This window comes from Crinia signifera, chromosome 12 (assembly GCF_055691185.1).
Source record: "Crinia signifera chromosome 12, ASM5569118v1, whole genome shotgun sequence".
NCBI lineage: Eukaryota > Metazoa > Chordata > Amphibia > Anura > Myobatrachidae > Crinia > Crinia signifera.
In genome coordinates, this window is record NC_139228.1 from 2,067,027 (window position 1) to 2,094,134 (window position 27,108).

Here is a 27,108-nt window from a genome sequence, read left to right on the forward strand (position 1 = left end):
TTGGGCTGGTTGGAACAAAATCCTGGATGAGAGCAAATGACAGTTGACCATTTGATTTGAAATACTGGAAAACTGCCAAAAACGGTAATTCCATTATTACCAGGTCTTTGTTCCAACCAGCTCAATCTGACAATCGATCTGTAGATGTATGGCCACCTTTACATTTAGTTATAAGATTTACAGCTCTGGTACTATGGGTCCGTATCTGATTTGGACGCTGTGTTTTGGATCTTGGGAGTCCAGCAATCAGGTAAATGCCGCCTCGCACACCTGAATTCATGCACATGAGGGGAAAAACCAATCGCGGTCACTCACTCATCACTTTTCCCATCCTGTTCGCAGCGCCAAGTAAGTCTAGTCTCACTCAGCGCTGTGCTGGCCGTGGGGAGATGGAGGTCGCTGCTCATTGTCAGAGACCCTCCCAATGTCTGGCGAACGCCTGCTGTTTGTAGGGCACCTCCCACAGATGGTCCCGGGTGTCAATCACCCTGGGAACAGCCTTCGCTGACTGCCTTTGCATGGATAGCTCGTGCATGTGTGAGCATCTGATTATCGTCAGGGCTGCAAATTAGTAGCTGTGTGTTAAGATCTGAATCAGGCCCTATTTGTATTCTCAGTGGTGCACATGCGCCGTAGAGAGTGGCGTGGAGATTTCCTGCATACGTAGTAATAAATAATCGCTCAGCTGCTCAAACCGCTGCTAAATCAGGCCCACTGAGGGGTACATGCATCAAGCGGTGATAACACTTTTTTTTACAGCATTTTCAATTAAACTGGGGTAATTACTGCTCTCTAAAATGTAATGTAAAGCTGACCATAGAGAAACAAGCATTCTCGTGTAGCACCCTCCGCTTGTGTAGAGAACGCTACACGTGACCAGCTATTGTGGCAATGTGCTAGCGACATCTAGTACTCAATATGTGTGTCCTACCGGTTCAGCCTTCTGCTCCGGACTCACGCACATAACTCAATCGCAACAAGAATTTGCAGCGTCCAACCTGTTAATGTAATATAGGGTACTTGTGTACAATCACGGCTCCCACGATGTCCATCGCATAGTAAAAAATCTCATCGCATGCGATTTTTAACAGAAATGCATCCAAATGCATTGAAATTAGTATCAAACATGTTCAATGGCCCCTAAATGTCATTTTTCAGGCTGTACCACCCCCGCTATCAACGCGAACCCGAAGCGTGGCGAGGGGACACGGATACCTTCACAGGTATACGCGTCCCCTCGCGGGCTTCACAGGTGTCCGCGTCCCCTCGCGGGGCTCGCTGCGCTCGCCACACTTTCTATTCTCAACTCCACACCGATGTGGATAGTGGGGGTATGAAAAGGTCGTAGGTCGCGTACCGCCACCCCTCGCGGGCTCGCTGTGCTCGCCACGCTTCGGGTTCGCGTTGATAGTGGGGGTGGTACAGCCTGAAAAATTACATTTGGGGGCCATTGAACATGTTTGATACTAATTTCAATGCATTTGGATGCATTTCTGTTAAAAATCGCATGCGATCAAATCACATGCGATTTTAAAAACTGCAAAAATCGCATCCCATCGCATGCCATCGCATGCCACTACATATGGCATGCGATGGCATGCGATGGGAGCCGTGAAAGTCCACAAGTACCTAATATAGTTTCTACGGAATGTTGTTTTCGTGTCATAGGCGCAAATGTACTGGACCCCAAAACCAGAAGAACCCCAGTCCCTAAATGAAGTTTGAACCTGAGAGCGAGGTCACCTGTGACAGAGGCCGCTGTAAGGTCATTGGGAATCTGCATGGATGACTTCACCTGGGGCTTATTACACAGTGCAGCATTCATACTCACACAGGATCCGCCTGGCCGGCCGGGAATTCTGCTGAGATGTAAAAGAGCAGCGTGGGGCATTAGAGCAGCGGTTTGGTGGTGACAAAGGAGAGAGACCGAGCAGCGGGCCCATCCCTTCCAGCCTATGTGTTTGTGCAGCTGTTTGAATTAATTTGCAAATCCCGTATGAAAAGCGTTGGATGATGCCAGCTGCATTCCGGACCCAGCAGAGACTGCTCTGGCTGCACTAAGTGTCCCTGGCCAGTGGTAAGAAGGGTTATATGGAGAAGGCGATTCTGATGTGTCAGCTGACATGGATGCGTCTTCTGCGCCATGATACTAAAGGCCCATACACACTTAAAGATTTTAATTTCAAAAGACTTTGCCAAAATCTCTGAAAGATATATCTTTCACCAAAGTAGTTCGTACACACTGAGCTATTTTCACCAAAGAGCGAGAGATTTTCAGGCTGCGAAAGACTTTGATGAAAATCGTTCATTAAAAAAAAAGGGAAGCCTTGCATTGGTGGCAGTGGTTATATATATATATATATATATATATATATATATATATATATATATATATATATAGTTAGGCAATTAGAGGCAAGCACACCAATAGATTTTGAAGCAGTGAAAAAGTCTTTATATAGAAATTTGCAGGCAGGTCCAACAAGCAGTACAAGGATAACTTCAGGCAAAAACAGGAATGGAAATCCATACTTTACTGTCACAACAAGTAGAAGACTGCAGGGACGCCATGTTCAAAGAGCTCTACAGCTGTTTCGGTGTGAGTTCCACCGTCATCAGGAGCATACTGAACTGGCTCACCGTGCGTGTCTTTATACCAACCAACATTAGAACAACAAACGGTCTCACCTGTGTGTGTGAGAGCCGCAAGCGAATCAGATACTCACAGCGCGAATCCCCGTGTTCATAACTCCCCGCCTTCCGGAAGCAACAAGACGCGGCTAAGGCAACAGCCCAAGCACGCTTCCGTCACCTTGGAGACAACTGGTTGCGTCACAGGAAGTGACGCGACGCAGGTCCCGGCTTACGCCTGGACACCGCGCTCGTCACTATAGTAACGCAGGACGGCGTCATCTGTCTCACTGGGCGCTGTACCCAATCCACATCAGGCAACAGCGCCAGTGATCAACAGTACTAACCATCACACGATCAGTTAGGTCGGGCTAGGCGGCTGGACCCTGTAACCAAGGGACAGTCTCCGTCGCCGTTATATATATATATAAAAATAGGGAAGCCTTTCATTGGTGGCAGTGGTTTTATATATGGGAAGCGGTCATCTATTAGAATGAACTTAGGTCTACATTCATTAGGTCGACCCCACTAGGTCGACTGGCAGGAAGGTCGACCTGACTTAAGGTCGACATGACTTAAGGTTGAATTTGCATAAAGGTCGACATGAGGAACGTCGACTGGTCATAAGGTCGACATGGGGTTTTTCACTGTTTTTTGAGCCGACATGTGCCGACAGGCGGTATTTCATGCCCTACCATCCACTAGGGCGTGGAGGAGATTATTAAAGCTGTGGCGAGCGAAGCGAGCCCCCGTGCCCGAAGCATTGCGAGCGATGCGAGCGATGCGAGGGTCCGATTCTCATTGCCAACTGTGTCCATGTCGACTGTGTCGACATTCGGATAAAAAAACAGTGAAAAACCCCATGTCGACCTTATGACCAGTCGACCTTCCTCATGTCGACCTTTATGCAAATTCGACCTTAAGTCATGTCGACCTTGGCCCATGTCGACCTTAAATCAGGTCGACCTTCCTGCCAGTCGACCTAGTGGGGTCGACCTAATGACTGTAGACTTAAGTTCATTCTGACAGATGTCCTGATTCCATTATAAATTTAATTTATAATAGTTTTACTGATATTTTTAGCAAAGATAAAAACTGACATACATTGGATAAAAATATAGGTAAATCGCCACAATACGGCGCTTGTCACCAGCACAGCGGGGTCGACCAGATCTTCAGGAACACGCAGGGTGATCAGCCCAGCGGGGTTCGTCCACCCGCCGCAGTCAGGACAGAGCCGAGTACGTCTTCCACCGGACCAAAGGACGTCAGCCGTCAGCAAAGGAAAGTAGCCACGCCCAACGCGTTTCGACAGAGGTCTTCGCTGGAGAGTCAAGGTTAGCCAACATTGCCATATGGCAATGGTTCCCAAGACTATCAGCACTCTTTGTCGTGGCACCTGAACTATCAGCATTCTTTTCATGGCACTCCTCCACCAAAAGTTTCTGATTGAATTCAGAGAAATATATTAGATGAAGTAAACTGTGCTTACCTGTCATCCTCAGGGTTAGTTATGTGATGGTCGAGTTTCTGTTTGTCCACTTCCTTTATGATAGACAGCCACCAGCTCTGGATTTTCCTATCACGTTGACCATATATCATTTGATTCCAACCTGAGGCACACATTAGTGCCACAAGGTTCCACAGGGCACACAGTTTGGTGACCATTGCCATATGCACCCAGTTAATTCTACTTACCTTTCAGTCGGTGTGCCACTAGTTGCAGAGCTGGAAATATCACTGGGAAAATGGCAGGTGCCGCCATTTTCTAGTGATGTGCGCATGTGCAATAGAAATGTATCCTGGACCACGGCATGGATGCCATGTTCCCTGAGACCTGCGGTGTAGACTCTGGTACAATGTCAGAATCTACTGCACCGCTGGAGAAGGGTGTCCAATCGGCGCCAGCACATGGCCCTGATCTTAAAGCGCCTCTGCGGTGCCGTGCCAGGGATGTTTTTCTTTTTTGCACATGCGCAGAAGAGTCTCGTTTAACGCAGAAGTCAGAGACGGAATGAGTTAGGTGGGTGCCCTCTGCGCATGTGCGGCATGGCTGGCACTGGCCGGCGAGAGTAAAATATGAGGGTACACTTGCTGTTTAAGAGGGAGCTGGGGGCCTGTATTGGTGGTATGACATTCATACAGCCCTATGACCTGACCTCCTGTGTCCGGGTAGCAAGGTAAAAATTATGTTGTGCTTAAGCGTGTGAATATAAGAGCACCAGGGCCGGTGCAAGGCACCGGAGCGCCCCAGGCGAGTCGGGGTGGGGGCGCCCCAGTGCCATGGTGTGTGTGTGTGTGGTGGGGGGGTACCTGTTGCGCCTTCTGGGGAGGAAGGGGTGTCTATTCCGGGATCTGACAGGAGCCTGCGCGGGTACCTGTCCTGCGACGCTTTGTGTATAAACCTGGCAGCGGCGGGGGTCCCTGCAGTGAATAATAAATGGTACTCTTTACCTAGCACGGCGCCCGCGATTGGCATAGCGGTCATTGGGGGTAAAAAATCGCGGCCATCGCATGCACTAAAAAAACGGGTGCGACGCGATGCCCGCGATTTCCCATAGGGATCAATGTTAAAAGTGTCAATGGACGCGATTTTTGTGTTCAATGCCTCAATGCCCGCGATTTGTCCATAGGAAACAATGTTAAATGGGCCACAGAGCCCTAATAGTCCCCCTGAAGTCTGAAATGGCCCCCACAATTGTTAACGCCACCCTACGATCAACGTGAACCCGAAGCGTGGCGAGCGCAGCGAGCCCGCGAGCCACCGAGCCCGAAGCATGGCGAGCGCAGCGAGCCCCGCGAGGGGACGCGGACACCTGTGAAGCCCGCGAAGGGACGCGTTTACCTGTTTACCTGCTTCGGGCTCGGTGGCTCGCTGCGCTCGCCACACTATTCTATTCTCAACTCCACGCCGACGTGGATAGTGGGGGTATGAAAAGGTCGGAGGACGCATACCGCCGCCCCTCGCGGGCTCGCTGCGCTCGCCACGCTTCGGGTTCACGTTGATCGTGGGGTGGCGTTAACAATTGTGGGGGCCATTTCAGACTTCAGGGGAACTATTTGGGCTCTGTGGCCCATTTAACATTGTTTCCTATGGAAAAATCGCGGGCATTGAGGCATTGAACACTAAAATCGCGTCCATTGACACTTTTAACATTGTTTCCTATGGGAAATCGCGGCCATCGCGTCGCACCCGTTTTTTAGTGCATGCGATGGCCGCGATGCCCGCGATGGGCGCCGTGCTAGGTAAAGAGTACCTAATAAATAACTAGCTCTATCCGGCGGTCGGCGGGAAGCGCATCTGTTTTAAAAACACTGGCCGCACGCTGATTGGCTGAATCAGCGTGCGGCCAGTGTTTTCAAAATACTGTAGAAGCGCTTCCCGCGCCACCGCATAGTGCTAGTTATTTATTACTCACTGCAGGGACCCCCGCTGCCGCCGCCAGGTTTATACACAAAGCATCGCAGGACAGGTACCCGCGCAGGCTCCTGTCAGATACCGGAATAGACACCCCTTCCTCCCCAGACAGCACAACAGGTACCCCGTGGCATGGGGGGCGAAATGCCACCCTCCAGTGGCCGGCACCCTAGGCAAATGCCTAGACTTGCCTAGTGGTGGCGCCGGCCCTGAAGAGCACCACATGTGAAACGCTCGCAATGGACTGTGGAGGACTACAGTCCCCATCATGTACTTGTAATGAATTTGGTTTTAATGCATACTTTCCTACTTTTGAAAACTAGTTTATAGTTGGTGTAAGAATTTTGCAAAGCACCTCATTGAGGGGGGGTGTCATGCTCCACCCACAGAGCGTGTCTAGTTCCATATATGGAGAGATTGTGAAAAGAGATTGTGAACGTGGCACCAGAAGCGTGGGTGTGTACTGCTACATCTGAGAGGAATCTTTCTTTTCCTCGTGAGCGGCCACGACCCCCATAGAGGGAGAATAGAATAGGTGGCGAGCGCAGCGAGCCACCGTGCCCGCAAGGGGCTTTGTTGCGCTCGCCATGCTGTCTGGGTACGACCAGTCGGGATCCCAACGTCGGGCTAATGACTGTCGGACCCCTGTACCACACCCGCTCAAAGCTGCCCAGTGTGTATGGCTCAGCAGATGAGCGGCTTTGAGGACGGCTTTGCATAGCTCTGCAATATGAAAGCCATCCATCCCCCTGCTGACCGGGCAGGCGGAAAGTCACCCAGTGTGTGTGGACCTTAAATGTATCAATCGCTCATTCCTTTTCCCCCAAAAAAATGTAACAGTGTAGTGTGGGCTAGGTGAAAAGAGGGAGATTGCTAGACTAATGCTGTGTACACACGGGGGAGCTATATTGCTCAGCCATATGGCTGAGCAATATATGGCTGAGCAATATATTGCTCAGTTTCTACTTTACATCAGCGACCAGAGATGGTCGCTGATGAAAAAGAAACTGCCGGGGGGAGCCCGGCAGTGGTAATCAGCTGGTCGCAGGAGCATGTTCCTGCGACCAGCGATCACCACAGGGGCAAAAACGGGAGCGCGCACCCGGTGATATATCGCCGGTGCACACTCCCATTGCGGGCAATATGGTCGCTCAGCGACCATATTTCCTGCGATTTTGCACAAAATCGCCCCTGTGTGTACGCACCTTTAGAATTACATTTGAAATGCAGAAATGCAGAAAAACTCTAGGGACAACCCTTCATTAACTGGGCCAGTACAAGGAAATTAGTGGCAGTCAGATGTTAACTATGTTATTATGAATGAGAATCACTGGCCTTATAGTGAATTTGTCAGGTGCCAGGTTGCCCACTTGCAACATGGCCGCCGCCCCCATGCACATGAATGGTAGTGAAGCCGCAATTACTGCTAGAGCGAGGCCCTCAGCTAAGATGGCGTCCTAGCAGCGTTACCAATGAGGCTAAAGCCAAGCTACGGCGAGCGGAGGGGACCAATCCGCGTACGAACTCCTCCTCCTTCTTCTCCAACGGGTCTGCCCCTCCACCCCGGCAGCGGTGCCCGGATGTTCCCGTCTCCCTGTGCTGCTGCTACTGATAGAGACGGTGACTGATCCATAATGGCTGCCCCGTCCTGAAAGCACAGAGAGTAGGAGGTGTCACTGGTGACAGCACCTGCAGCCGGCTGGGGTAAGAGGCTGCCATCCCCGGGCCTAGTCACCCCTCCCAGGGACTGGGCCTGCTCACTAATACCCCCTTCTGCTGCCAGATACCCCACCAGCTACCCACATTGTGTACTGGGATCCCCTACCCAGATTCTCCCGATACTGTCCTGCCAGGGCCTAGTCCCCCCCTCACCCTGACACTCTCCTTACTGTCCCCAAATACCCCTCCTGCTGCCAGATACCCCACCGACTACCCCCTGTATGTTCTGTGGTCCTCCTACCCACATTCACCCCTACCCTAATAAGGCCTATTACCCCCTCCCTCCCCTGCCCCCTCACCATGACACTTTCCTTACTGTCCCCAATTACCCCTCTTGCTGCCAGATACCCCAATGGCTACCCCCTGTATGTTCTGTGGTCCTCCTACCCACATCCACCCCTACCCTAACAAGGCCTATTACCCCCTCCCTCCCTCCCCTGCCCCCTTACACTGACACTTTCCTTACTGTCCCCAAATACCCCTCTTGCTGCCAGATACCCCAATGGCTACCCCCTGTATGTTCTGTGGTCCTCCTACCCACATCCACCCCTACCCTAACAAGGCCTATTACCCCCTCCCCTGCCCCCTTACACTGACACTTTCCTTACTGTCCCCAAATACCCCTCTTGCTGCCAGATACCCCAATGGCTACCCCCTGTATGTACTAGGTCCTCCCTACCCACATCCACCCCTACCGTAACAAGGCCTATTACCCCCTCCCCTCTTACACTGACACTTTCCTTACTGTCCCCAAATACCCCTCTTGCTGCCAGATACCCCAATGGCTACCCCCTGTATGTACTGGGTCCTCCCTACCCACATCCACCCCTACCGTAACAAGGCCTATTACCCCCTCCCCTGCCCCCTTACACTGACACTCTCCTTACTGTTCACAAATAACAACCCCCCCCCTGCTTCCAGATACCCCACCGACTACCCCCTGGGGTCCTCCAAACCCTTCCTTGCTTCATTCCTTCTGCCGCCTGCCCCACCCCTTCCTTGCTCCATTCCTTCGGCCGCCTTCCCTGCGCCATTCCTTTTCCCGCCTACCCAACCCCATCCCCCACCATTCCTTCAGCCGCCTGCCCCACCCCTTCCCTGCTCCATTCCTTCAGCCGCCTGCCCCACCCCTTCCCTGCTCCATTCCTTCGGCCGCCTGCCCCGCACCTTCCCTGCTCCATTCCTTCGGCCGCCTGCCCCGCACCTTCCCTGCTCCATTCCTTCGGCCGCCTGCCCCGCACCTTCCCTGCTCCATTCCTTCGGCCGCCTGCCCCGCACCTTTCCTGCTCCATTCCTTCGGCCGCCTGCCCCGCACCTTCCCTGCTCCATTCCTTTGGCCGCCTGCCCCGCACCTTCCCTGCTCCATTCCTTCGGCCGCCTGCCCCGCACCTTCCCTGCTCCATTCCTTCGGCCGCCTGCCCTGCGCCATTCCTTAGGCCGCCTGCCCCACTCCTTCCCCTCGCCATTCCTTCTGCCGTCTACCCTATCCCTTCCCCGCACCATTTATTTTGCCGCCTGCCCCACCCCTTCCTCCCCACCATTCATTTTGCCACCTGCCCCTCCCCTTACCCACGCTATTCCTTCTGCCCCTCCCCTTACCCACACCATTCCTTCTGCCCCACCCCTTCCTCCGCGCTATTCCTCTTGCAGCCTGCCCCATCCCTTCCCTGCGCCATTCCTTCTGCCACCTACCTTTCCCCGTGCTATTCCTTTTGCCGCCTACCCCACCCTTTCCCTGCGCCATTCCTTTTGCCGCCTACCCCACTCCTTCCCTTCGCCATTCCTTTTACCGCCTACCCCACCCCTTCCCTGCGCCATTCCTTTTGCCGCCTACCCCACCCCTTCCTTGCGCCATTCCTTCTGCTGCCTGCCCCACCACTTACCCAAGCCATTCCTTCTTCCGCCTGCCCCATCCCTTCCCCGCACCATTTCTTTTGCGCCTACTCTTCCCCGTGCCATTCCTTCTGCCACCTACCCCACCCCTTCCATGCGCCATTCTTTCTGCCGCCTACCCCACCCCATCCCCCGCCATTCCTTCTGCCGCCTACCCCACTCCTTCCCTGCGCCATTCCTTCTGCCCCACCCCTTACCCATGCCATTCCTCCTTCCACCTGCTCCACCGCTTCCCTGCGCCATTCCTTCTGCCGCCTACCCTTCCCCTTCCTCCGCTCCATTCCTTCCGCCCCACCCCTTCCCCACGCCATTCCTTCTGCCGCCTACCCCACCCCTTCCCGCGCCATTCCTTATGCAACCTCTTACCGGCTCATGGTAACAGGAGGTGCTTAGTGTGTATTGTATGATGTATAGATGAGGCTAGTGTAAGCTGGGGAACGATTGTATAGGATTGGGCTGTGTCTGTGTCTTGCATCACCCTGGAGCACTTTTATTTCAGACCATGCGTCATTGACTTACTGTCTCCTAGGTAACATGTGCGTTATCTGGGTTGCAGAATGTTAGATTCATACAGGAGTATTACCAGTGATGTCACAGAAGATAACTGACATTCTAGGTTTTATTTGAGCCTTTCTGCCCAGTGCCCCATCCTGTTTACTGACTGCTCAGGGGTGGTGTATAGTTTGCATAGGAGAGGACAATGACAACTATATTTCTCTGTTTATTATATAGTCCATATATGATGGTGGCTTATAACTATGTTCACTAGGCAATAGTAAACGAATAGGTTTCAGTAACAAGAATTAGGTGTGGAGGGGAATGGAGGCAGCAGGAAGCCACAGACTGAGAGTTATATAGTGGGAGGAGCAGGGTCCCCAGCAGCACAGAGTATATCAGGAGATGGGGATGTGTCAGTGAGGACAGGACTGCATGTGACAGGGGCAGTGACATGATGTGAGGAGGGGAATGGAGGCAGCAGGAAGCCACAGACTGCGAGTTATATAGTGGGAGGAGCAGGGTCCCCAGCAGCACAGAGTATATCAGGAGATGAGTGATGTGTCAGTGAGGACAGGGCTGCATGTGACAGGGGCAGTTACATGATGTGAGGGGGAATGGAGGCAGCAGGAAGCCACAGACTGAGAGTTATATAGTGGGAGGAGCAGGGTCCCCAGCAGCACAGAGTATATCAGGAGATGAGTGGTGTGTCAGTGAGGACAGGGCTACATGTGACAGGGGCAGTGACATGATGTGAGGAGGGGAATGGAGGCAGCAGGAAGCCACAGACTGAGAGTTATATAGTGGGAGGAGCAGGGTCCCCAGCAGCACAGAGTATATCAGGAGATGAGTGATGTGTCAGTGAGGACAGGGCTACATGTGACAGGGGCAGTGACATGATGTGAGGAGGGGAATGGGGGCAGCAGGAAGCCACAGACTGAGAGTTATATAGTGGGAGGAGCAGGGTCCCCAGCAGCACAGAGTATATCAGGAGATGAGTGATGTGTCAGTGAGGTCAGGGCTGCATGGGGCAGTGACATGATGTGAGGAGGGAATGGGGGCAGCAGGAAGCCACAGACTGAGAAATAAATAAAGGAATGGGCAGGGTCCCCAGCAGCACAGAGTATATCAGGAGAGGAGGGTGGTGTCAGTGAGGTCAGGGCTGCATGGGGCAGTGACATGATGTGAGGAGGGAATGGGTGCATCAGGAAGCCACAGACTGAGTGTTATATAGAGGAAGGTGCAGGGTCCCCACTAGGAATGTGATGCTAGGGTCACACGGAAACCTGAAAAGTTGTCGTGTTAAATGCAGCTTCATATGAAACACGTCATACACTCTGTTTGTTCATGTGATATTCATACCACAGTCATGTAAGTTTTATCATACAAACCGTAACACGAGGAGGTGATTATTTTGGAAAGATGGCTGTAATCTCTAAAGCCTTACTGCGGTTATCTTTACGGTAGAGAAAAGTGCTCTGCCAATACATTGCGCATTTGTCTGCTCAGAACAGGGTTTCACATCTGCCTTTGCAACATCCTTACATTTTTCTCCCCTCCCCTGTAGAGACGAACCCACATTTCCTAGTGACGGAGGAGGAGTGCACCCAGGACTTGCCGCCTGGAGATGGCCCACCTGAAGCGGAGCCAGGAGCAGGCCTGGCCGGAGGAGACGGGCGATAGGGAGCACGGACTGTACAGCTTGCACAGGATGTTTGACATTGTGGGGACGCACCTGACTCACAGAGACGTGCGCGTCCTGTCCTTTCTGTTTGTGGACGTTATAGACGACTATGAGAGGGGGATGATACGCAGCGGACGGGACTTTCTGCTGGCTCTGGAGAGGCAGGGCCGCTGCGACGAGTCCAACTTTCGCCAAGTTCTGCAGCTATTGAGAATCATTACCCGCCATGACCTGCTTCCTTACGTTACGCTGAAGAGGAGGAGGGCTGGTGAGTGCGCCCCTGCCCCTCTGTGGTGTCCGGTCCCTGGGATGGCCAGCTGGAGGGATAAGGGGCTGATACTAGACCGCATACTACAGCACTGAAATAGGGACAACCTAGTACATAGGCGCTGGTACACCCCTCCCTGCACCTGTGGAGCTTGCAATCTAATTCCCGTGCCATAGGCATACACTTACAGCTTCCCAAACTCTACCATTACAGGGTGTGGGTCATTGGGTCGACATGAGTTCTTCACTTGTCCTGAATGTGAACATAGTCGACATGGATACTGCCTAACTATACAGCGTCCCCTCGCTGCGCTCGCCATGCTTCGGGCTCGGTGCCTCACTACACTCAGTGCACTTCTATTCTCCCTCCGTGCCCTAGTGGATGGTAGGGCATAAAGTACCGCCTGTCGGCTAAAAGGAAAAGGGTAAACCCGTGTCGACCTCTAGACTGTCGGTCTAGCCATTGTTGACCTAATGCTTGTGTCAACCTTCCATCCATGTCGACCTTAGCCATGTCAAACTTCAAGGTATCGACCGTATACCCATTACAGTCCAGTTTTTAAGGCTGTCCATGCTTTAGCACAGGTGACTTCAGTCAATTTGTTTTAACCATCTGGGCTCAAACATGGATAGCCATAAATCCTGGCCTGTAATGCTGCAGTTGGGGCATGTCTCTGATAGGACATTGCTTTATACTGGGCTGTAGAATACAGATGGTAATTGGGTTATAGCAGTCGACACCAGAATGTGTAAATTGTGACTGTCAACAGACTATTTAAAACAGCATTGCCAGCTGCCGCCATTGTGTACCATACCTGCTATAGGATCATTTACTAAGTACATCCAGTGTAGTAACCTGCGCAAACCCCACAATAAGTATTTCATTGGGATTGTGTGAAGCAGAGATTATATCTACATTCTGTGTTGTTTTTCCTGCCCCCGTGCAGTGTTTTATCACCAATCTGTAGGTTGGGGTCACTAAAAACACTGTTGTTCATATATACTACAGTACCTTAGCCTGCCACAAGATGGCAGCCTCTTTATCTGACACACTGTATTGAGGCAGTTCTATTTCTAGGTACTCTCTTTGCTGGAAAGTAAGGAGTGTCACAGGTTGCTGAGCAACACCTCTGTAGTTTGTCCTGTACACAGACCCCCTAAGGCAGACATTATCTGGAATCACACAAACACTCTTCCTCTGTTTGCAGTGTGCCCGGATCTTGTAGACAAATACCTCGAGGAGACCTCTATTCACTACGTAACCCCGCGGATGCACAGCAGTGCAGAGTCCGGCCCAGAGCAACCACGCACGGCTGGTAAGAATAACATTGGATCTCGTATTTTGGAGTTACATGCTTGGAAAGCATGGGCCATGATCTGTGTTGTCTTCTCTTCCTCTGCCAGCATCGCCACATCATCCCGTGGTCTGCACTTCCCCTTCCGGAGCCCAGATCTGCACGAAAAGGCCTGGCCGCGGGAGACCACCCTTCAGCAGTCAGAGGAAGAGGAGGAAATCCAACACACCTGACCCTAAGGAGAAGCAGACTTGTGGTAAGCATCTGGGGTGAAAGGATGCACAGAGTTCACCTGTCTCCTAACATATATGGGGGGAGAGCGGGGGCATAGCCGTGTTTCATACCACATAGTGTTACGGAAACCAGTGAGGATTAAATTGTGTTCTCTGCCTAGAAACACCACAGCAGAGAGTGACACCCCAGGCAGGTAACAGGAACTGCGTGGGTTTTCAAAGATGGCGGGTGCTAGAGTGAACACTAGATTAAAGATGTAGAGTGTTAGACAGAGACTCTCCCATATTAGCCTTTGTTTTCTGATGTGGAGAAGTGTAGTGTATATATACAAACTGCATGTGGGGTAGACCATCCTGAATCCAATGTTGCAGAATAGGTTTACACGCAGCTGCTAGAACAGTAAGCACCAATGCTGCAGAATAGGTTTATGCGCAGCTGCTAGAACACTAAGCGCCAATGCTGCAGAATAGGTTTACATGCAGCTGCTAGAACACTAAGCGCCAATGCTGCAGAATAGGTTTACATGCAGCTGCTAGAACACTAAGCGCCAATGCTGCAGAATAGGTGTACGCGCGGCTGCTAGAACAGTAAGCGCCAATGCTGCAGAATAGGTTTACACGCAGCTGCTAGAACACTAAGCACCAATGCTGCAGAATAGGTGTACGCGCAGCTGCTAGAACACTAAGCACCAATGCTGCAGAATAGGTGTACGCGCAGCTGCTAGAACACTAAGCGCCAATGCTGCAGAATAGGTGTACGCGCAGCTGCTAGAACAGTAAGCCCCAATGATGCAGAATAGGTTTACATGCAGCTGCTAGAACACTAAGCACCAATGCTGCAGAATAGGTGTACGCGCAGCTGCTAGAACACTAAGCGCCAATGCTGCAGAATAGGTGTACGCGCAGCTGCTAGAACAGTAAGCCCCAATGATGCAGAATAGGTTTATGCACAGCTGCTAGAACAGTAAGCACCAATGCTGCAGAATAGGTGTACGCGCAGCTGCTAGAACAGTAAGCACCAATGCTGCAGAATAGGTGTACGCATAGCTGCTAGAACAGTAAGCACCAATGCTGCAGAATAGGTGTACGCGCAGAATAGGTGTACGCGCAGCTGCTAGAACAGTAAGCCCCAATGATGCAGAATAGGTTTACGCACAGCTGCTAGAACAGTAAGCACCAATGCTGCAGAATAGGTGTACGCGCAGCTGCTACAACAGTAAGCACCAATGCTGCAGAATAGATGTATGCACAGCTGCTAGAACAGTAAGCACCAATGCTGCAGAATAGGTGTACACGCAGCTGCTAGAACAGTAAGCACCAATGCTGCAGAATAGGTGTACGCATAGCTGCTAGAACAGTAAGCACCAATGCTGCAGAATAGGTGTACGCGCAGCTGCTACAACAGTAAGCACCAATGCTGCAGAATAGATGTATGCACAGCTGCTAGAACAGTAAGCACCAATGCTGCAGAATAGGTGTACATGCAGCTGCTAGAACAATAAGAACCAATGCTGCAGAATAGGTGTACACGCAGCTGCTAGAACAGTAAGCACCAATGCTGCAGAATAGGTGTACGCATAGCTGCTAGAACAGTAAGCACCAATGCTGCAGAATAGGTGTACGCGCAGCTGCTAGAACAGTAAGCACCAATGCTGCAGAATAGGTGTACGCACAGCTGCTAGAACAGTAAGCACCAATGCTGCAGAATAGGTGTACGCATAGCTGCTAGAACAGTAAGCACCAATGCTGCAGAATAGGTGTACGCGCAGCTGCTAGAACAGTAAGCACCAATGCTGCAGAATAGGTGTACGCGTAGCTGCTAGAACAGTAAGCGCCAATGCTGCAGAATAGGTGTACGCGCAGCTGCTACAACAGTAAGCACCAATGCTGCAGAATAGGTGTACACGCAGCTGCTAGAACAGTAAGCACCAATGCTGCAGAATAGGTTTACGCGCAGCTGCTAGAACATTCTTCATTCTGCAGCAGTGGTGCTTACTGTTCTAGCAGCTGCGTGTACACCTATTCTGCAGCATTGGCTCTTACTGTTCTAGCAGCTGCGCGTACACCTATTCTGCAGCATTGGTGCTTACTGTTCTAGCAGCTGTGCGTAAACCTATTCTGCAGCATTGGTGCTTACTGTTCTAGCAGCTGCGCGTACACCTATTCTGCAGCATTGGTTCTTACTGTTCTAGCAGCTGCGTGTACACCTATTCTGCAGCATTGGCGCTTACTGTTCTAGCAGCTGCGCGTACACCTATTCTGCAGCATTGGTGCTTACTGTTCTAGCAGCTGTGCGTACACCTTTTCTGCAGCATTGGTGCTTACTGTTCTAGCAGCTGCGCGTACACCTATTCTGCAGCATTGGTGCTTACTGTTCTAGCAGCTGCGCGTACACCTATTCTGCAGCATTGGGGCTTACTGTTCTAGCAGCTGCGCGTACACCTATTCTGCAGCATTGGGGCTTACTGTTCTAGCAGCTGCGCGTACACCTATTCTGGTACACCACCTAGGTTTACGCGCAGCTGCTAGAACAGTAAGAATCAATGCTTGTAGGGAGTAAATATGTCTCCAAGACCTTGGCATGATGGTCATTGTGGGTGGCCACCCATCCACAAGGACCAGGGTAAGAAACAATACCATTTTGCAAGGCAGATGTGTAAGGAAGGAGGAATGTTTTTTTCTATGGTCGCTTTATTCTAACAGATTGAGGGAGTATGTGTATTTATATAGCGATTTATATAGCGATCTGGGGTTGAGTATTTATATCTCTGTATAGGACCAAATGGGTGTAGAAGTGAGAAGTGGCCACACACTTCCCAGAAACAGACTGGCATCTACATAGCCATAGTTCTATTAGAGACTGGGGTTAGTAGTCCCGAGAGGACCATACAGTCTGGAGACACTTCTGCTTTTGTGGGACTATATGTCTTGCCATGCTTGGACTTCTATATCCATGACCGCTAGAATGCAACGCAGATGCCTGAACTGTTCTATCTATAGTTATGAGCTTGACGTTGGTTTTAAGGCTGTCATTGAGTTTGCGCCTAGCCGTCGACCAGTACTTGCGATGACGACTTACCTGTACCATGCTTTTTTTGTCCCTCAGATATCCGCCTGCGGGTACGAGCAGAATACTGCCAGCACGAGACAGCCCTCCAAGGAAACGTCTTTTCCAACAAGCAGGACCCTTTAGAAAGACAGTTTGAACGTTTCAACCAGGCCAACACCATCTTAAAATCCAGGGACCTTGGTTCCATCATCTGCGATATCAAGTTCTCAGAGCTCACCTACCTTGACGCTTTCTGGCGTGACTACATCAACGGCTCGCTGCTGGAGGCGCTGAAAGGCGTCTTCATCACAGACTCGCTAAAGCAGGCGGTGGGCCACGAGGCTATCAAGCTACTCGTCAATGTGGACGAGGAAGACTATGAAATCGGACGCCAGAAACTGCTTCGAAACTTAATGTTGCAAACTGCGCTGTGACGCACCCCTCCGGCAGGTCGCGTTGGCTAAGCTGTTCCGTCGCAGTACTGTTTAGCAAACCCGGCTCATGGACTCCCCCCACCTTATTACGTTTTCAGTACTTCTTTTTTTTTTTTTTTTTTTTTATATATATAATTAAAAAAAGTATGGGAAAAAATATATAAATCTATATATGAGGTAAGCACTGTGTTGCTTTTGAGCCTGTATGTTGAGGAGTAGACCGGCCACCAAGCTGTTAATATTCGCCTAGATCATAACAAGTATATATATATATATTTATGTACATATATAGATATATATTTCTGTAAATATATGTATATATGTGTGTATATATATAATGATGCGATCTCACCCGGCCCTTTCCATAAAGGACTACGTGTTTAGGAATTTCAGCATCTGAGTAATAAATGCCATTGTATGCGCAATTTTTTTTTATTTTTTTTTTTTCTCCTTCTGGTACTTATGTTTCGGAAGTTCCTGTCCTCCACTAACTAATCGTGTGGCGTAGCCCCAAGAAGCATTTAAATCTGTTATAATGTGTTTGTATTCTTTTGTGACATGCGGCTTCTCTAAAGCAGAGCTTAGATGTCAGACGTTTCCGGTTTTTGTTTTTCTTTTAATTATTGGTAAAAAAAAAAAAAAAACTGAGGACATTTCCATCTGTGCAACTTGCAAGAAGCGGTCATGTGTGGCTGCCAGATATTCCCAAAGTATGTTTTTTTTGTTTAAAAAAGGATTTAGAAAGTTTTCCTGGTGTAACAAGTAGCAAACGCAACCTTGCCTTAATATTCTGTAACCATAATCACCTCGTATTTAATTCTGCTGTGACTAGTAACGTGCGTTACCTCACCTCGGGACTGTCGGTGGAGGAAAACAATACTATTTTATATGTTTAACTGTGGGGTGTTTCAGTGAGCGCAATACTGGCCACACATGATCGCTTCTCCTCCCCCGTCTTGTAAGTGCAGGATGACAATTTAGTTTCTATTTTTTGTTTTTAGGAGAGAAACAAAAAACCCCAAGTTTACATGATCAGTGTCTGCAGCTGGCTTTAAGTCGTGACTTTAAATGTTCTACAATGTGTTTACTGGACTCTAAACAGGGGAGGGGATGAAGGATCTCCCTACCGTCCTCTTCCCAGCATCCTTTGCAACTTTGGGCACTTATAAATGTCAGTTGGCAATAGTTGGGATGACTGCGGAGCATCTCTAGGACCCTGCGTATTATTGAGGACCGGGAAGTGGAGAAGATCTGATTTATACGTTATGTTCAGGATAATGAGCCGACAATAAACGTTGACTGATGGATGGCGCGTTTTACGAGAGAACTTTATTTTGAATAGATCGTCTATGTATGTGGTATTGTCCAACCTCACGTCTGTATGTCTTTGTCAGTGTTACACTTTCTATCACTTTGATTTGCCCTCTCGGCTGCTTCATTACAGTAAAAAGATTTTGTTATTAAATTTGGAAGTCCTTTTTATTTATTTTCCAGCCCCTGATTTTATGGACTCCAATGCCGGGGTTTGTTTCTGAGCTGCACACGGTTTGGGTGGCTGCATAATTTACCATATTTGTTATTGCAATAGCACAAGCGTGTAGATTCCTGAATAAGCCCCAGCAGGGGGATCCCTGGTCAGATGGAGAAACTGCACACAGATTAGGCAAGTGCCAATGGTGGGGTATAAGGACGCAGACTGCCGGTAGGCCCCTAAGGTTCGTGTCATTACATTAGCAATAGTCCTTATGTCGGGGACGGTGCGAGAGACTTGCACATTGTTCTCTATGCATCCCGGTAATGTGACTGCACATGCGGACGTGCGGTGTGTAATGGTGGCACCATGTATGTCCCATATAACAATACTCTATCAATTGTCCACATTTATGTTTATTACTCCTCTCACCTGAGCCTTAATGGTTATTGATAGTTAGGACACATCATTGGCCACCTCTGGCTGAGGGGTGACGGGAATGCCATTATTCTGCTCTGAACCGGTTCCTTCATGTGTCCAAATAGGTGAGTGTGCAAACCTCCATCCCCGTACATCTGCCCCTAGTGCCAGGTCTCTGTGCCTACCTCCATCCCTGTACATCTGCCCCTAGTGCCAGGTCTCTGCCTACCTCCATCCCTGTACATCTGCCCCTAGTGCCAGGTCTCTGTGCCTACCTCCATCCCTGTACATCTGCCCCTAGTGCCAGGTCTCTGCCAACCTCCATCCCTGTACATCTGCCCCTAGTGCCAGGTCTCTGCCTACCTCCATCCCTGTACATCTGCCCCTAGTGCCAGGTCTCTGCCTACCTCCATCCCTGTACGTCTGCCCCTAGTGCCAGGTCTCTGTGCCTACCTCCATCCCTGTACATCTGCCCCTAGTGCCAGGTCTCTGTGCCTACCTCCATCCCTGTACATCTGCCCCTAGTGCCAGGTCTCTGCCTACCTCCATCCCCGTACATCTGCCCCTAGTACCAGGTCTCTGCCTACCTCCATCCCCGTACATCTGCCCCTAGTACCAGGTCTCTGCCTACCTCCATCCCCGTACATCTGCCCCTAGTACCAGGTCTCTGCCTACCTCCATCCCCGTACATCTGCCCCTAGTGCCAGGTCTCTGCCTACCTCCATCCCCGTACATCTGCCCCTAGTACCAGGTCTCTGCCTACCTCCATCCCTGTACATCTGCCCCTAGTGCCAGGTCTCTGCCTACCTCCATCCCCGTACATCTGCCCCTAGTACCAGGTCTCTGCCTACCTCCATCCCTGTACATCTGCCCCTAGTGCCAGGTCTCTGCCTACCTCCATCCCCGTACATCTGCCCCTAGTACCAGGTCTCTGCCTACCTCCATCCCCGTACATCTGCCCCTAGTGCCAGGTCTCTGTGCCAACCTCCATCCCTGTACATCTGCCCCTAGTGCCAGGTCTCTGCCAACCTCCATCCCCGTACATCTGCCCCTAGTACCAGGTCTCTGCCTACCTCCATCCCCGTACATCTGCCCCTAGTACCAGGTCTCTGCCTACCTCCATCCCTGTACATCTGCCCCTAGTGCCAGGTCTCTGCCTACCTCCATCCCCGTACATCTGCCCCTAGTACCAGGTCTCTGCCTACCTCCATCCCCGTACATCTGCCCCTAGTGCCAGGTCTCTGTGCCAACCTCCATCCCTGTACATCTGCCCCTAGTGCCAGGTCTCTGCCAACCTCCATCCCCGTACATCTGCCCCTAGTGCCAGGTCTCTGCCTACCTCCATCCCTGTACATCTGCCCCTAGTGCCAGGTCTCTGCCTACCTCCATCCCTGTACGTCTGCCCCTAGTGCCAGGTCTCTGTGCCTACCTCCATCCCTGTACATCTGCCCCTAGTGCCAGGTCTCTGCCTACCTCCATCCCTGTACATCTGCCCCTAGTGCCAGGTCTCTGTGCCAACCTCCATCCCTGTACATCTGCCCCTAGTGCCAGGTCTCTGTGCCTACCTCCATCCCTGTACATCTGCCCCTAGTGCCAGGTCTCTGCCTACCTCCATCCCTGTACATCTGCCCCTAGTGCCAGGTCTCTGTGCCAACCTCCATCCCTGTACATCTGCCCCTAGTGCCAGGTCTCTGCCTACCTCCATCCCTGTACATCTGCCCCTAGTGCCAGGTCTCTGTGCCAACCTCCATCCCTGTACATCTGCCCCTAGTGCCAGGTCTCTGCCTACCTCCATCCCTGTACATCTGCCCCTAGTGCCAGGTCTCTGTGCCTACCTCCATCCCTGTACATCTGCCCCTAGTGCCAGGTCTCTGCCTACCTCCATCCCTGTACATCTGCCCCTAGTGCCAGGTCTCTGCCAACCTCCATCCCTGTACATCTGCCCCTAGTGCCAGGTCTCTGTGCCTACCTCCATCCCTGTACATCTGCCCCTAGTGCCAGGTCTCTGCTTACCTCCATCCCTGTACGTCTGCCCCTAGTGCCAGGTCTCTGTGCCTACCTCCATCCCTGTACGTCTGCCCCTAGTGCCAGGTCTCTGCCTACCTCCATCCCTGTACATCTGCCCCTAGTGCCAGGTCTCTGTGCCAACCTCCATCCCTGTACATCTGCCCCTAGTGCCAGGTCTCTGCCTACCTCCATCCCTGTACATCTGCCCCTAGTGCCAGGTCTCTGTGCCTACCTCCATCCCTGTACATCTGCCCCTAGTGCCAGGTCTCTGCCTACCTCCATCCCTGTACATCTGCCCCTAGTGCCAGGTCTCTGCCAACCTCCATCCCTGTACATCTGCCCCTAGTGCCAGGTCTCTGTGCCTACCTCCATCCCTGTACATCTGCCCCTAGTGCCAGGTCTCTGCCTACCTCCATCCCTGTACATCTGCCCCTAGTGCCAGGTCTCTGTGCCTACCTCCATCCCTGTACATCTGCCCCTAGTGCCAGGTCTCTGCCTACCTCCATCCCTGTACATCTGCCCCTAGTGCCAGGTCTCTGCCTACCTCCATCCCTGTACATCTGCCCCTAGTGCCAGGTCTCTGCCTACCTCCATCCCTGTACATCTGCCCATAGTGCCAGGTCTCTGTGCCTACCTCCATCCCTGTACATCTGCCCCTAGTGCCAGGTCTCTGTGCCTACCTCCATCCCTGTACATCTGCCCCTAGTGCCAGGTCTCTGTGCCTACCTCCATCCCTGTACATCTGCCCCTAGTGCCAGGTCTCTGTGCCTACCTCCATCCCTGTACATCTGCCCCTAGTGCCAGGTCTCTGCCTACCTCCATCCCTGTACGTCTGCCCCTAGTGCCAGGTCTCTGTGCCTACCTCCATCCCCGTACGTCTGCCCCTAGTGCCAGGTCTCTGTGCCTACCTCCATCCCTGTACGTCTGCCCCTAGTGCCAGGTCTCTGCCTACCTCCATCCCCGTACATCTGCCCCTAGTGCCAGGTCTCTGTGCCTACCTCCATCCCTGTACATCTGCCCCTAGTGCCAGGTCTCTGTGCCTACCTCCATCCCTGTACATCTGCCCCTAGTGCCAGGTCTCTGTGCCTACCTCCATCCCCGTACGTCTGCCCCTAGTGCCAGGTCTCTGTGCCTACCTCCATCCCCGTACGTCTGCCCCTAGTGCCAGGTCTCTGCCTACCTCCATCCCCGTACGTCTGCCCCTAGTGCCAGGTCTCTGTGCCTACCTCCATCCCTGTACATCTGCCCCTAGTGCCAGGTCTCTGCCTACCTCCATCCCTGTACATCTGCCCCTAGTGCCAGGTCTCTGTGCCTACCTCCATCCCCGTACATCTGCCCTTAGTGCCAAGTCTCTGCCTACCTCCATCCCTGTACATCTGCCCCTAGTGCCAGGTCTCTGCGCCTACCTCCATCCCTGTACATCTGCCTCTAGTGCCAAGTCTCTGCGCCTACCTCCATCCCTGTACATCTGCCCCTAGTGCCAGGTCTCTGCGCCTACCTCCATCCCTGTACATCTGCCCCTAGTGCCAGGTCTCTGTGCCTACCTCCATCCCTGTACATCTGCCCCTAGTGCCAAGTCTCTGCCTACCTCCATCCCTGTACATCTGCCCCTAGTGCCAGGTCTCTGCCTACCTCCATCCCTGTACATCTGCCCCATCCCTGTACATCTGCCCCTAGTGCCAGGTCTCTGTGCCTACCTCCATCCCTGTACATCTGCCCCTAGTGCCAAGTCTCTGCCTACCTCCATCCCTGTACATCTGCCCCTAGTGCCAGGTCTCTGCCTACCTCCATCCCTGTACATCTGCCCCATCCCTGTACATCTGCCCCTAGTGCCAGGTCTCTGCGCCTACCTCCATCCCTGTACATCTGCCCCTAGTGCCAAGTCTCTGCACCTACCTCCATCCCTGTACATCTGCCCCTAGTGCCAGGTCTCTGTGCCTACCTCCATCCCTGTACATCTGCCCCTAGTGCCAAGTCTCTGCCTACCTCCATCCCTGTACATCTGCCCCTAGTGCCAGGTCTCTGCCTACCTCCATCCCTGTACATCTGCCCCATCCCTGTACATCTGCCCCTAGTGCCAGGTCTCTGTGCCTACCTCCATCCCTGTACATCTGCCCCTAGTGCCAGGTCTCTGTGCCTACCTCCATCCCTGTACATCTGCCCCTAGTGCCAGGTCTCTGCCTACCTCCATCCCTGTACATCTGCCCCTAGTGCCAGGTCTCTGCCTACCTCCATCCCCGTACATCTGCCCCTAGTGCCAGGTCTCTGCCTACCTCCATCTCTGTACATCTGCCCCTAGTGCCAGGTCTCTGTCTACCTCCATCCCTGTACATCTGCCCCTAGTGCCAGGTCTCTGTGCCTACCTCCGTCCCTGTACATCTGCCCCTAGTGCCAGGTCTCTGTGCCTACCTCCATCCCTGTACATCTGCCCCTAGTGCCAGGTCTCTGCCTACTTCCATCCCTGTACATCTGCGCCTAGTGCCAGGTCTCTGTGCCTACCTCCATCCCTGTACATCTGCCCCTAGTGCCAGGTCTCTGCCTACCTCCATCCCTGTACGTCTGCCCCTAGTGCCAGGTCTCTGCCTACCTCCATCCCTGTACGTCTGCCCCTAGTGCCAGGTCTCTGTGCCTACCTCCATCCCCGTACGTCTGCCCCTAGTGCCAGGTCTCTGTGCCTACCTCCATCCCTGTACATCTGCCCCTAGTGCCAGGTCTCTGCCTACCTCCATCCCCGTACGTCTGCCCCTAGTGCCAGGTCTCTGTGCCTACCTCCATCCCTGTACATCTGCCCCTAGTGCCAGGTCTCTGTGCCTACCTCCATCCCTGTACATCTGCCCCTAGTGCCAGGTCTCTGTGCCTACCTCCATCCCCGTACGTCTGCCCCTAGTGCCAGGTCTCTGTGCCTACCTCCATCCCCGTACGTCTGCCCCTAGTGCCAGGTCTCTGCCTACCTCCATCCCCGTACGTCTGCCCCTAGTGCCAGGTCTCTGTGCCTACCTCCATCCCTGTACATCTGCCCCTAGTGCCAGGTCTCTGCCTACCTCCATCCCTGTACATCTGCCCCTAGTGCCAGGTCTCTGTGCCTACCTCCATCCCCGTACATCTGCCCTTAGTGCCAAGTCTCTGCCTACCTCCATCCCTGTACATCTGCCCCTAGTGCCAGGTCTCTGCGCCTACCTCCATCCCTGTACATCTGCCTCTAGTGCCAAGTCTCTGCGCCTACCTCCATCCCTGTACATCTGCCCCTAGTGCCAGGTCTCTGCGCCTACCTCCATCCCTGTACATCTGCCCCTAGTGCCAGGTCTCTGTGCCTACCTCCATCCCTGTACATCTGCCCCTAGTGCCAAGTCTCTGCCTACCTCCATCCCTGTACATCTGCCCCTAGTGCCAGGTCTCTGCCTACCTCCATCCCTGTACATCTGCCCCATCCCTGTACATCTGCCCCTAGTGCCAGGTCTCTGTGCCTACCTCCATCCCTGTACATCTGCCCCTAGTGCCAAGTCTCTGCCTACCTCCATCCCTGTACATCTGCCCCTAGTGCCAGGTCTCTGCCTACCTCCATCCCTGTACATCTGCCCCATCCCTGTACATCTGCCCCTAGTGCCAGGTCTCTGCGCCTACCTCCATCCCTGTACATCTGCCCCTAGTGCCAAGTCTCTGCGCCTACCTCCATCCCTGTACATCTGCCCCTAGTGCCAGGTCTCTGTGCCTACCTCCATCCCTGTACATCTGCCCCTAGTGCCAAGTCTCTGCCTACCTCCATCCCTGTACATCTGCCCCTAGTGCCAGGTCTCTGCCTACCTCCATCCCTGTACATCTGCCCCATCCCTGTACATCTGCCCCTAGTGCCAGGTCTCTGTGCCTACCTCCATCCCTGTACATCTGCCCCTAGTGCCAGGTCTCTGTGCCTACCTCCATCCCTGTACATCTGCCCCTAGTGCCAGGTCTCTGCCTACCTCCATCCCTGTACATCTGCCCCTAGTGCCAGGTCTCTGCCTACCTCCATCCCCGTACATCTGCCCCTAGTGCCAGGTCTCTGCCTACCTCCATCTCTGTACATCTGCCCCTAGTGCCAGGTCTCTGTCTACCTCCATCCCTGTACATCTGCCCCTAGTGCCAGGTCTCTGTGCCTACCTCCGTCCCTGTACATCTGCCCCTAGTGCCAGGTCTCTGTGCCTACCTCCATCCCTGTACATCTGCCCCTAGTGCCAGGTCTCTGCCTACTTCCATCCCTGTACATCTGCGCCTAGTGCCAGGTCTCTGTGCCTACCTCCATCCCTGTACATCTGCCCCTAGTGCCAGGTCTCTGCCTACCTCCGTCCCCGTACGTCTGCCCCTAGTGCCAGGTCTCTGTGCCTACCTCCATCCCCGTACATCTGCCCCTAGTGCCAGGTCTCTGCCTACCTCCGTCCCCGTACATCTGCCCCTAGTGCCAGGTCTCTGTGCCTACCTCCATCCCCGTACATCTGCCCCTAGTGCCAGGTCTCTGCCTACCTCCATCCCTGTACATCTGCCCCTAGTGCCAGGTCTCTGCCTACCTCCATCCCTGTACATCTGCCCCTAGTGCCAGGTCTCTGTGCCTACCTCCATCCCTGTACATCTGCCCCTAGTGCCAGGTCTCTGCCTACCTCCATCCCTGTACATCTGCCCCTAGTGCCAGGTCTCTGTGCCTACCTCCATCCCTGTACATCTGCCCCTAGTGCCAGGTCTCTGTGCCTACCTCCATCCCCGTACATCTGCCCTTAGTGCCAAGTCTCTGCCTACCTCCATCCCTGTACATCTGCCCCTAGTGCCAGGTCTCTGCGCCTACCTCCATCCCTGTACATCTGCCTCTAGTGCCAAGTCTCTGCGCCTACCTCCATCCCTGTACATCTGCCCCTAGTGCCAGGTCTCTGCGCCTACCTCCATCCCTGTACATCTGCCCCTAGTGCCAGGTCTCTGTGCCTACCTCCATCCCTGTACATCTGCCCCTAGTGCCAAGTCTCTGCCTACCTCCATCCCTGTACATCTGCCCCTAGTGCCAGGTCTCTGCCTACCTCCATCCCTGTACATCTGCCCCATCCCTGTACATCTGCCCCTAGTGCCAGGTCTCTGTGCCTACCTCCATCCCTGTACATCTGCCCCTAGTGCCAAGTCTCTGCCTACCTCCATCCCTGTACATCTGCCCCTAGTGCCAGGTCTCTGCCTACCTCCATCCCTGTACATCTGCCCCATCCCTGTACATCTGCCCCTAGTGCCAGGTCTCTGCGCCTACCTCCATCCCTGTACATCTGCCCCTAGTGCCAAGTCTCTGCGCCTACCTCCATCCCTGTACATCTGCCCCTAGTGCCAGGTCTCTGTGCCTACCTCCATCCCTGTACATCTGCCCCTAGTGCCAAGTCTCTGCCTACCTCCATCCCTGTACATCTGCCCCTAGTGCCAGGTCTCTGCCTACCTCCATCCCTGTACATCTGCCCCATCCCTGTACATCTGCCCCTAGTGCCAGGTCTCTGTGCCTACCTCCATCCCTGTACATCTGCCCCTAGTGCCAGGTCTCTGTGCCTACCTCCATCCCTGTACATCTGCCCCTAGTGCCAGGTCTCTGCCTACCTCCATCCCTGTACATCTGCCCCTAGTGCCAGGTCTCTGCCTACCTCCATCCCCGTACATCTGCCCCTAGTGCCAGGTCTCTGCCTACCTCCATCTCTGTACATCTGCCCCTAGTGCCAGGTCTCTGTCTACCTCCATCCCTGTACATCTGCCCCTAGTGCCAGGTCTCTGTGCCTACCTCCGTCCCTGTACATCTGCCCCTAGTGCCAGGTCTCTGTGCCTACCTCCATCCCTGTACATCTGCCCCTAGTGCCAGGTCTCTGCCTACTTCCATCCCTGTACATCTGCGCCTAGTGCCAGGTCTCTGTGCCTACCTCCATCCCTGTACATCTGCCCCTAGTGCCAGGTCTCTGCCTACCTCCGTCCCCGTACGTCTGCCCCTAGTGCCAGGTCTCTGTGCCTACCTCCATCCCCGTACATCTGCCCCTAGTGCCAGGTCTCTGCCTACCTCCGTCCCCGTACATCTGCCCCTAGTGCCAGGTCTCTGTGCCTACCTCCATCCC

At 52.9% G+C, this 27,108-nt stretch overlaps 1 protein-coding gene across 1 annotated transcript; it reads left to right on the plus strand.

Moving 5' to 3' along the window:
- Positions 1-7,557: 7,557 nt before the first annotated feature.
- Positions 7,558-18,583, plus strand: DEDD (death effector domain containing). Its single transcript, XM_083167717.1, has 5 exons — positions 7,558-7,753; positions 11,724-12,108; positions 13,316-13,423; positions 13,512-13,658; positions 16,742-18,583. The coding sequence occupies exons 2-5, from the start codon at positions 11,784-11,786 to the stop codon at positions 17,116-17,118; spliced, it is 957 nt and encodes a 318-aa protein (XP_083023843.1). The 5' UTR covers positions 7,558-7,753; positions 11,724-11,783; the 3' UTR covers positions 17,119-18,583.
- Positions 18,584-27,108: the final 8,525 nt, after the last annotated feature.